This window comes from Zootoca vivipara, chromosome 15, assembly GCF_963506605.1.
Source record: "Zootoca vivipara chromosome 15, rZooViv1.1, whole genome shotgun sequence".
Lineage (NCBI taxonomy): Eukaryota > Metazoa > Chordata > Lepidosauria > Squamata > Lacertidae > Zootoca > Zootoca vivipara.
The window spans coordinates 11,956,093-11,968,569 of NC_083290.1; the positions used below are offsets into that span (position 1 = coordinate 11,956,093).

General features: G+C 43.5%; 1 protein-coding gene across 5 annotated transcripts in view; it reads right to left on the reverse strand.

Moving 5' to 3' along the window:
* Positions 1-12,477, reverse strand: part of CLIP2 (CAP-Gly domain containing linker protein 2) — a 75,381-nt gene that overhangs the window by 43,531 nt on the left and 19,373 nt on the right. For all 5 annotated transcript variants that reach the window (XR_009556802.1, XM_060268342.1, XM_060268339.1 and 2 more), the window contains exon 2: positions 8,485-8,725. Coding sequence is in view for 4 of the 5 variants with exons in the window: in XM_060268342.1 (XP_060124325.1) it covers positions 8,485-8,611 (127 nt within the window). In the remaining variant the exon portion in view is untranslated. The remainder of the gene's footprint in view (positions 1-8,484; positions 8,726-12,477) is intronic.

A 12,477-nucleotide genomic window follows, 5' to 3' on the forward strand; every position in this document is an offset into this window, starting at 1 on the left:
GCCTTCAAAAGAAGGAAGGCCCTATTAATGCTTGCCCTGGAAAAGAGAAGATCAAGAGGGGGCATTTATTTTAATTGTTTCACACCAGCTCTGACCATCAGAAAGTTCTTCCTGAATTTTACTCAGAATCTCCTTTCTTGCAATTGTAATCCATTGGTTCAGGTCCTAGCCTCTGGAGCAGCAGAAAACAAGCTGGCTCCATCTTGAGTTGACAGCCCTTTAGATATTTGAATCATAGAAGCATAGAGTTGGAAGAGACCACAAGGGCCATCCAGTCCAACCCCCTGCCAAGCAGGAAACACCATCAAAGCATTCTTGACATATGCCTGTCAAGCCTCTGCTTAAAGACCTCCAAAGAAGAAGACTCCACCACACGCCTTGGCAGCAAATTCCACTGCCGAACAGCTCTTACTGTCAGGAAGTTCTTCCTAATGTTTAGGTGGAATCTTCTTTCTTGAAGTTTGAATCCATTGCTCCGTGTCCGCTTCTCTGGAGCAGCAAACAATCAATCTTTCTCCCTCCTCCATATGACATCCTTTCATATATTTGAACATGGCTATCATATCACCCCTTAACCTTCTCTTCTCCAGGCTAAACATACCCAGCTCCCTAAGCCGTTCCTCATAAGGCATCGTTTCCAGGCCTTTGACCGTTTTGGTTGCCCTCCTCTGGACAGGTTCCAGCTTGTCAGTATCCTTCTTGACCATAAAGAGCCTTCTTTATGGTCCAGCTCTCACTTCCATACATCACTACTGGGAAAACCATAGCTTTAACTCTACGGACCTTTGTCGGCAGATTCGAGTAAATATTGTATAATTAAGAAAGATTTTAAAAATGGTAGCCACTTATTCTCCGTGAATTTATCAGGCCCCCTCCTGCCCAAGTGTAGTACTTTACATTTCTCCTTGTTAAAATTAATTTGAAGGTGGCTCTCATATCCCACCCCCTCCACACACACACACTCAGTCTCTTCTACTGACTAAACATACCCAACTCCCTCAACTGTTCCTCATCAGGCTTGGTTTCCAGGCCCTTGTTCATCTTGGTCGCCCTCCTCTGCACACCTTCTAGCTTGTCAACACATCTTTCTTAAACTGTGCTGCCCATAAATGGATACAGTCCTCTAGGTATGGTCTGACCAAGGCAGAACAGAGCGGAACTATTGCTTTCCTTGATCTGGACTCCATACTTCTGTTGTTGCAGCCTAGAATAGCATTAGCCTTTATTGCTGCTGCATCACACCGTTGACTCACATTAAGCTTATGGCGCACTAAGACCTTTAGATCCTTTTCACAGCAACCTCACTCCACATCCTGTATTATTTACTTAGCACAATTCAACCCCAATTACATACAGTCAATTAAAACCAGACAGTCCCTCCCTTAAGGCTTCCAATCTAAAAAAAAAATGACATGCAATGGAAAAGGGACAGGGAGGGAAGAAGTGCGACTGGGTTTCTATATCAATCCTCCCAATTTGAGAGAGAACTATGAGGAAGTACTGACAAAATAATTTCTAGAATGTATAAACTGTTACTAGAATAGGGAACAAAATATGAGCAGCTGTGATGATCCACTGGGCAAGCGATATTGGTTATAATATTGAAATGCATGCATGGCAGAAGCTGTGGAATATAGATGCCAAATTCACAGCATGTTACACACTGAAAGAAAACTTTATGAAAATGATGTGTACTGTACATGGTATCTATCTCTCAGTAGGCTTGCAACAATGTAAAAATTAAAATCAAAATCATTGTGGAAGTGGAAAAAAAGGAAGGCACTTTCTATCATATGTAGAGGTACTGTAAAAGAACAAAAGCCTTCTGGGAAATGATTTATAATGAATTGAAGAAAATGTTTAAGATAACCTTTAGTAAAAAAAAAAACCCAGAAGCTTCTCTTTTAGGGATTGTGAATACTGTATAGAGATTCTGAAGGATCTTTAAGATTTGCTATTGTATGCCACGACTACAGCCAGAATGGTGCTTGCCCCACAGGTGGCAAGAAGATACTATGCCAACTAGGGAAGAGCGGCTGATTAAATTGATGGATTCTGCAGAAATGACAAAACAGGTGGGTGTAATAAGAAACCCAGAGAAAAAGAAATTTTATTAAAGAATGGGAAAAATCTGTAGAATATCTGAAAAGTTCAGGCATGCAAATAAGTTCAGTAATAGGATTAATTTAAATCAAGCAGTTAAAAATATTACTAAGATAAAAGAATAACTTAAAATGGAGTGAAGTGGAATATGCAATGTTAAAAATCTAAAGTAGAAAAGGAACCACAAAAGGTGGGGGAGGGGAGTCAAATATGTAATTGTATTCAAAATATGTGTTCGCAAGGTATGTATTTGGAATCTTGTGAATAATGAAAAATATTTTTTTAAAAAAGGGGGGAGGGAAGAAGGGATGGGAAGCAAACTTGGGTACCAATTCTTAAATTCAAATGTCTGAAGAGTTGCGACACCAGAAACTGGAGAAGATTTGTTCCCTGTTGCTGCTCCACCCAACAGGTGGAAACGGCAGGGAAGAAGATTAGGGGGAACAATTCCTACCAGTAAGAGCTGTTCAGCTGCCTCAGGAGGTGATGGGCTCTCCTTCGCCGGAGCTATTTAAGCGGAGGCTGGGCAGCCATCTGTTGGGGATGCTGTTGCCGCATCCTGCACTGAGCAGCGGGTCAGACTACATGGCCCCTGGAGGACCCTTCCAACTCTCTGATGCAATTATTCTAGCTCATGCTCTGCCACTCCCGTTTCCTACAGCTCTGTAAAGGAATTTAAACGGGCCTGACAGATCCCCTTCCAACTCCCAAGGCAGCAAACACGCCAACAGCAGCGCGCCTGGGGATCAAAATGGGGGGGGGGAGAGAGGATAAGGTGTTATGCTTCAGCTGGTGCCAGGCATCCTTCACAAGGTTTCTGCACTTATGAGCATTAGATTTTAAAGCACGGGTGACCTTCAAATTTACAGGTATGCAATGGGCGGCCTGGGGCCAAAAGACTCCGGCCTGCAGGCAAAAGTGGCAGCAGAAAAATCCTTAACCATTTGGTGGGGGGGGGGGTGACAAGAACAGGGCAGCTTTAACGCCCCTCCCCACACCACCAACATTTCCCATCGGTGTCCGAATCTCGCGTTTAATCCTGTTATGCCCGTGTGACGGGTCTGTGCCAAGACGGCCAGCTGTCAGGCGGTGCAGAACGGGCCACGTAGCAGCAGCCCAGTTTCCATGGTTATCTGGTAGAGATGGAGGAAGGGGGGGGAAACGAAGCCCGGGCTCTAGACACCACAAATATCAGACTTTCTCCAAGACCCACTTTTCGGGAGGGGGGGCGTGTGCGAAGAGCCCAAAGGGGTTCTTTGCAAGGGGGTGGGGGCAAGGGCAAATAGTCTAAAGATCCCCTTCTTTCAATTTAAATAAAAAGTATACACTTCTACCATTTGGCTTAAGTGGGGGGTCGCCCAATCTTTATCATCCACTGTTTTTATATGTTGATTTAATGTTTAATGTTTTGTTACGTTTTTATATCTGTTGGAAGCGGCCCAGAAGGCCGGAGACAATGAGCAGGGTATTAATTAATTAATTAATTAATATTAAAGAAGCTGAGATACGAAGCAAAATGTGCAGGAAGTATTATCGCCACCATGAATTCATTCATCCTCTTCTATGCAATCAAGGCGATGCAGAACAAAAGCACCAAAATCTGTTAAACACAAGCAAATAACCAATACATTTTAAAGACTACAAAACATGCAGAAGACCCATTTGCCCATTCATTTTGCAAGAAACTCGTATATTGGCTGATTTGGAGTACAGTGGTACCTCGACTTACAAACGACCCGACAACCGAATTTTTTGACTTACGAATGGGGCAAATGGCCGCGCGCTTACGATTTTTCCGACATCCGAATGGAAACCGCGGCGGTATTTTCGACTTACGAATTTTTAGATGGGGTTGCTTCGACTTACGAATTTTTCCATTTCCAATGCATTCCCATGAGAAATCGCGTTTCCCCAATGGCACTTTTCGACTTACGAATTTTTTGACCTACGCAGGTGCCTTCGGAACGGATTAAATTCGTAAGTCGAGGCACCACTGTATTTGCTCCCCACCCACCCCGGAAAAATTCCCGCAGATGCAAATGCAAAGGGACTGTAATATAGTTTTCATGCCCCACAGGTCAAGCCAAGGTGCCTCCAGGTAAATTCATCCGCAGGGAACAGGAGAGGCCTCGCCTTCGGACCCCGGAGAACGCTTTAGAATAGATTAACTCAGACCCTTGGGTCCATCCAGCTTAGCGCTGTCCACATTGAATGGCAGGTCTCCAGGGATTTGAGGCAGCGGCCTCTCCCAGCCTTACCTGGAGAGATGCTGGGGATTGAACCTGTGGCATGGGGTCAGCCTGGATAGCTCAGTTAGTTAGAGCGTGGTGCTGATAACGCCAAGGTTGCAGGTTCAATCCCCATCTGGGAACAGCTGCATATTCCTGCATTGCAGGCAGTACTAAGGGATTGGATGGCCTCTGAAATCTCCCTCTTCCAAAGTAGCAAATTAAACAGAGGAAATCTGATGAAGAATTCTTTGCATCCCTTTCTGGTGGAACCCCCCACTTCCGCGTCTCCTCCTTGTCTTCCTCTCATCTTTCCCCAGATTTTAGATTGTAAGCTCCTGGGGGCAGAGACCTCTCCCCTTGTACTCTATAAAGCAACATCCCGCTGCAGGGAAGTCTTTATGACTAGGATAATCAGAGGGTGTTTTAAAGAAACAAGCAGCCAGTACAAAGACGGAGGTGGAGATGAAAGGAGGAGAATACTCATCAGCTAGAGAGCTCAGCTGCTCACCCTGAGGAATAAAATATATGGCTTTGTGATGCCTTGAGAAGCATCCATTAGTGCTTGTTCGTGGGACCAGCCTCCAAGCTTAGTGCATCATTATTTAGGCACAAAATTATCTTCAGGCTTAGTGCACAAAATTATCTTCGCTCCTGAAGGTCACGTGGGGTGAACTGTTTTAGCAGCCACCCACCCGGGCCTCACACTCTGCAATCAGAAGCTGGAGTTGCGTCTGTACAAAATCCAGCCATAAACGTGCAGTACGTTAGTTATCAACTCTGTGATGCCCAAAACAAAACTCACAAGCAAGTGAGATGGCTCAGTTGGTGAGCATTAGACTTTTAATCTCAGGGTAATGGCTTCGAGTCTCACATTGGGCAAAAGATTCCTGCATTGCAGGGGGTTGGACTAGATGACCCTCGGGGTCCCTTCCGGCTGTACAATTCTGTGATTCTATTATGTGATCCAGCAGGTTCTCCTTGCATTGATATTTAACAAACTTCCTTCTCAGGCCCAGGCTTCTCATCTTTCCGTCCCCTAAACTAAAAACCCCTCTCCAAATGTTGGTAACTTTTCTTCATAAACTCTCTTTCCAAATATTCCCAAAAAAAAATTTTTAAAGGCATCCCAGCACTCCAGCCTTAGGAATCTTCACCACAATCTAAATAAGTAGATTGCCACAAGGTTTCATTGGGGAAGGGATTCCCCCCCCCCCAAAAAAAATTAGCAATTAAAAGCAACTCATAAAAACCACACTTTTTCTAAAGAAAAAAAGGTAGCTAATCAAACAAACAAACTGATTTTGCTATCGTTGCTTCTAGAAGATACACTGGTATCTATTATTATTGCACAGTGACCTTTTTTAAAAAAATAAAAGCAACACAAAAAGGTGGGGGAACAGATTTGCAAATACAGTTGAGTTTGCTGATGGTTCGGGGGCACACAGCAGACAGGAGTGGATTCAGCAGCTGGCAGGCATCCATTTACGCCAAGCCCGGGCAGCCAATAAAAAGCTGCATTTTTCTTTTTCAAAAATTTGACCAGAAACTGTAAAGAAGCACTGTACGTTAAAAGCAATAAAGAGCCAATTGTGCACGATTCATTTCACGCCCTGGGGATCAACAGTTTTCATTGTACGGAGTGTCCACTGATACTTTAAAGGAGGCGGAGAGGGGTGGAGGGGCGAGAGAGAAAGAAGAGAGGTTTAAAAAAGAAAGCCTCTCCTTCGCTGCAAGAATTCAGGATTGAAACTAAAATCGGGGACAAGTTTGTGATTCAGTACATTGGAAGTATGGCTGTGTCTGTTCGTTATTTAGTTTTAGTTAGTTAGTTACTTAGTTATTACAAAAAGGATCATTGCCCAACAATCTTCCAAGATGGAGCCTAGATATTAACAGCGCCTTCAAAAGTATGTTAAGTTCCTGCTGGGGATGGATATATATGTCCATTTCGGTTCCATTTTCCCAGTCTTAAGTTCAGTTCCTCCACAATCCGTTTGCAAACTTCTTTATTCAAAAGGCTTCATGAAAGTTCATCAGCATTTTCAGGACAAGTTTCTCCACGTTTTTGTAAAGCGAATTTCCCTAATATATTGCATTTCTGCACATATTGTTTTCACTATCCTAGTGCGTGCGGTTTTTTGTGTACCCAGTACTTGGCTGAAGAAGCGCACTTCAAAATTCAGTGATGTGTACATCATTCCTTGGGAGGGCTGCATCCATTGTTTCAAAAGGTGCAGATTAAAGGAGAACTGAATCCAACCTCCTCCTCATCCCGCATCCCTGCTCACATTACCACATTAAAAAAATAATAAACCCAGGCCCATTTATTTTTGCAGCGTGTTCTTAAGGTTGAAAATCTTGGGTTTAAATCCCACTGGGTTTAACTATGACTGGAAGAGGGAAAGAATTGCACTTTAGTAACCTAAGCGCTGGGATGCGGGTGGCGCTGTGGATTAAACCACAGAGCCTAGGGCTTGCTGATCAGAAGGTCGGCGGTTCGAATCCCCGCAACGGGGTGAGCTCCCGTTGCTTGGTCCCAGCTCCTGCCAACCTAGCAGTTCGAAAGCACGTCAAAATGCAAGTAGATAAATAGGAACTGCTACAGCGGGAAGGTAAACGGCGTTTCCATGTGCTGCTCTGGTTTGCCAGAAGCGGCTTTGTCATGCTGGCCACATGACCTGGAAGCTGTACGCCGGCTCCCTCGGCCAATAACGCGAGATGAGCGCCGCAACCCCAGAGTCGGTCACGACTGGACCTAATAGTCAGGGGTCCCTTTAGATTAACCTAAGTCATAGCTGCCAAGTTTTCCCTTTTCTCACGAGGAAGCCTATTCAGCATAAGGGAATTTCCCTTAAAAAAAAGGGAGAACTTGGCAGCTATGACCTAAGTGCATATTCAAATTGCATTAACTGGAGAAATGGCTCCCCAAAATTCCTACTTAACCACTACTGGGTGATTGGCTATTCCCAGGCTAAGTGGAGGTGGCTGGGCAGGTTACCACAATGGATCAAAAAGGCTGAGAAGAGGATGATAGACCAGAGAGAGAGAAAAAGAGAGAGGAGGGTGATTATGCTTTATAAATTTCCCCCACTCACTGAACCAACACCTCTTGTTAGAAATCCACCATGTGTTAAAAATAAACCAATTTATTGTATAAATATCAATGATGGTGACAATGTTCAGATGCCTCCTGTGAAATTTTGTACACTACTTTTTAGAATTCTTAGTAACTTCTCAGAGCCAAGTGAGAATATCACATGACCTCGAGGAGAACATCCCAATATTTATAGACAACACAATTACTTTAAAGGTTATGCTACAAAGGTTCTTTCTTTCTTTTAGTATTGTATATGGGTATTATTTCTCCCCCTTTTTTTTCTTTCCCCCCTCTTTTCACGTCACACACACACACACACACAAATGTTACAACCCTCCAATATCAGAAATTACAGTGGCACCTCGGAAGTCGAACGGAATCCATTCCAGAAGTCTGTTTGACTTCCAAAACGTTTGGAAAACAAGGCGCGGCTTCCAATTGGCTGCAGGAAGCTCCTGCAACCAATCGGAAGCCACGGAAGTTGCATCGGACATTCGGGTTCCAAAGAACGTTTGCAAACTGGAACACTCACTTCCAGGTTTGTGGTGTTCGGGAGCCAAAACATTCAACTTGCAAGGCGTTCGGGATCCAAGCTACGACAGTATTATTATTTTTATTCATCCTAGGGATTGTGAATGCAGCTTCCAAGTTTTGTTCCTTCTGTGTGTGCATGTTTAATTTTTATTGCTTTCCCTTTTTGTTTCTTTTTTTTTTAAATCACTGTTATTAAATCACACGTTTTCAATTAAAGAAATATCAAAAAAGGAGAGGACACAACAAAGACACCTTATGAAGATGCCTTATTAAGATTATTAAGACACCTTATTAAGGTCCTTCCTCACGGACCACCTAGTGCAGTGATGGCCAAACTTGGCCCTCCAGCTGTTTTGGGACTACAACTCCCATCATCCCTGGCTAACAGGACCAGTGGTCAGGGATGATGGGAACTGCAGTCCCATGCCTGAGTCCTAATGCCTCTCGTTGGAAAACCAACATGGCCGCCAACCCCCCCCCCCATCCAAATCTCTGCTGTGGCCAGAAGCAGTTCCTTACCTTCTTTTGTGGTGGTGGAAGCAGTGGTGGAGGCGGTGGTGGTGGCTGCTGTCCCGCCAGGGCGTCCCACGGGGCTGGAGTGCTTACCAGCCCTCCCGGGAATTTTAAGTCCACTTGGTTTCAGCATGCTTGCCCAGGTCTGTGGCTCAAGCCAAGGGATTCGGTCCAACTGCCGGCTGAGGACTTGGTGTCACGACGTCAGGCATCTAGGCAACGGGCCCCTTCATCTATCTTTGGAGACCTGGAGGGGAGAAGAAAGGCACCCAAAGAGAAAAATTCAGGGGAAGGAGAAAGAAAATACCAGCTAAAGGAAAAATTGCAAGTGGAATAAAATTACAGTGTGCATCGGGTACTGCTGAAACTCGGAAAATTAGAATATTGTCGAAAAATGCATTTATTTCAGTAATGCAACTTAAAAGGTAAAACCAATATATGAGATAGATGCATGACATGCAAAGCAAGACATATCAAGCCTTTATTTGTTGTAATTGTAATTATTTGTCGTTAGGCGGGTCAATTATAAATGGAATGTAATTAATGAAATGTAATAGTGATGTTTATTTTTGCTTATTTTTGTATTATTGTGACTATTTGTTTTATTACTGTGGAATTTCCAAAAGAAAGCATTTGTAAAAATTAAAAGAAAAATAAAAAATAATAAGTTGCATTACTGAAATAAATGCACTTTTCGACGATACTCTAATTTTCTGAGTTTCACCTGTAAATGATGTATATAAGCAGACGTTTTGGGGAAAGAGCCATTCTTCTCTTCTTCTTCTATTGCTACTACAAACCGAATAAAGAGCATGAAATTCACTCTCGACGCCGAGGAAATTTCAATGGGTCAAAACCAGCACTTTGAATTGGGCCCAGAAGCTCTCTAGCCGCCAGGACACAAACATGTACTCTTTAGGAAGCCGATGGAGGGCTTCTGAGACCCTACCCCCTATTTAGGAGCAGGATTGACTCCCATGCTGTTCCACTTCTACTTTGGCATGCAAAGGAGATTTCCCAGAAAACACCATGCACATATGTGGCCCTCTCATCCAAAGGCAGTCAAATCCTGTGTCCTGCTACGCTTGAGCAAGATGCAGTAAGGACAAACTGTGTCAGGATTCTCTCAATCTGGCCTGGCAAACATACACACACACCCCATACGTCTGCCGCTGGCAAGTGTCTCCCCCACCAGCTCAGCTTACTCCAAAATCCTCCACTCCTGCCTTAATTACTTCCTGTCTCTCAGCTACTGACATTCCTGCTTTTATGGTCCTTTTAAAATATTGACTTTGCTAACCCCAGTATCGCGCACAAGCACAAGGCAGAAGAGGGATAGGGATCCTGTGTGGTCCTCTAGCTCCCATCAGACGGCATGGCCAATGGTCAGGGATGATGGGAGTTGTAGTCCAACAATATCTGGGTTCTTCCCCATCTCTGGGATGGACCGTTGCGGAGACGTTTCCCCAAGAACCGTACGAAAGGCAACACTTTAATTTGGTCAGGTCAAACTTTCCTCGCTTAAGGCCAAAAGGGTTTTTGCAAAGCACAACTTATAAGACGCTTGATATCCAACAAGTCACATCTGCAAATGCTGAGTTTCTGCAGCTGCGTTTTACTCAGAGTAGACCCACTGAAATTAATGGTGCCCAAGTTCCATGAAGCTACTGGCAGGGGTAGCTAATCCCTTTGAGCAGTGGTTCTCCAACTTCTTTCTCCGGGCCACACTTTCAGAATAAAAATTTGCTTAAGCCACAACAATTTTTTTTCTGATAATACATACATTGGAAAACGAAAAGAAACAACTCCTAGAGGTGATTTATAACACAGAACACAAGTGCTTTATAATATGATCATGGGACATCCAGTGCAGCTACATAAAAACATGAATCATTCCCAAAATATAATTATAAACGGGCCTCTTAAATATGTATACAAATTCAATTAGAGTGAGCTTGCTTTTGCTGGGTAATCTCATTTATATTAGGTCTAATTTGAGACAAACAAACTGTCATCTCCTCACCAACACAAAGAAGCCTTTCTCTTTTCTGATCTTTCATATTCGTCAGAGTTGAAAATCGCTGTTTACAACAATATGTTGTGAACAACTGCGGAAGAACCGCCAATTCTCATCCTCTCATTTTGAAAAGATATCTATCAATATTCTACAAATTAATACTGTATATATATACGTATATATATATACCCTATTTACTCGAATCTAATGCTCAACTTTTTTGGCCAAATTACATTGTGAAAATTCAGATGTGCTTTAGATTCAATGGCACATTTACATTTGCCAGAAAATACTTTTTTTGGTTTCAAGGTTCTGAAAATTCAGGTGCACTTTAGATTCTATGGTGCATTAAAGGTAAAGGTAAAGGTAAAGGGACCCCTGACCATTAGGTCCAGTCGTGACCGACTCTGGGGTTGTGCACTCATCTTGCATTATTGGCCAAGGGAGCCAGCGTATAGCTTCCAGGTCATGTGGCCATCATGGCAAAGCCACTTCTGGCAAACCGGAGCAGCACATGGAAACGTTGTTTACCTTCCCGCTGTAGCGGTTCCTATTTATCTACTTGCATTTTGATGTGCTTTCGAACTGCTAGGTTGGCAGGAGCTGGGACCAAGGAACGGGAGCTCACCCCGTCACAGGGATTCGAACCGCCGACCTTCTGATCAGCAAGCCCTAGGCTCAGTGGTTTAACCACAGCGCCACCTGGGTGCATTAGACTTGAGTAAATACGGTATATACGATATGATACAATTCTGAAATGTTTGTATGTTGATTTGATTGTCCTTTAATCTTCCCACCACACTTGTCATCCTCCTTGAGAACTACTGTCTTAGAAGACAGAATCAGGATTCAAGATGACCTCGGCAGATTGGAGAACCAGGCCAAAACTAACAACATGAATTTCAATGGGGACAAATGTAAAGTTCTGTGCTTAGATAGGAAGAACCAGATGCACAAATATAGGATGGGGGGCACCTGGCTTACTAGTAGTACATGTGAAAAGGATCTAGGGGTCTTAGTAGACCACAAGTGTGATGCAGCAGCAAAAAAGGCCTTCTCGCTTGTGGTGCCCACCCTGCGGAACACCTTCCCATCCAATGTCAAGGAGATAAGTGACTATACAACCTTTAGGAGACATCTGTATCGGGAAGTTTTTAATGTTTGACATTTTATTACGTTTTTATATGTGCTGGAACTTTCCCAGAGTGGGTGGGGTATGAATAAAGAAATTGTTGTGGTGGTGGTGGCTTTTATCTGAAGGCAGCCCTACATAGGGAAGCTTTTAATGTTTCACGTTTTATGATGTTTTTATATATGCTTTATGTCTAATAATAATAATAATTGCTATTCTAGGCTGCAACAACAGAGGTATAGTGTCCTGATCAAGGGGTGTAACCGTCCAGCTCTGGTCTGCCTTGGTCAGACCACACCTGGAGGACTGTGTCCAGTTTGGGGCACCACAGTTTAAGGATATTGATAAGCTGAAACGTGTGCAGAGGAAGGTGACCAAGATTATCAAGGGTCTGGCAACTAAGCCTTATGAGGAACGGTTGAGGAGAAGAGAAGACGGAGAGGTGATATGACAGCCATCTTCAAATATATGAAGGGCTGTCACATGGACGAGACACCAAGCATTGCTTTCCGCTGCTCCAGAAGGGAGGACCCAAACCAGGGAATTCAAATGCTAAGAAATGAGATTGTGATTAAACATTAGGAAGAACTTTCTTTTTCTTTGAAGTATTTTTATTAAAGATTTCTTGATTTACAAGGGTGTGTGCAGTGTCTCTCTCTCTCTCTCTCTCTCTCTCTCTCATATTTTTTAATTGTATCATTTTTGCAAATCAGTTACATTTGTTGAGACACCGGGAAGAAAGAGGGGGAACGTGGATAGGGGTGGGGGGATCGGGTGGCACACAAAGTAAGAGGCAGTGGTGCCTCGCTAGACGAAATTAATTCGTTCCACGGGTCTTTTCTTATAGCGA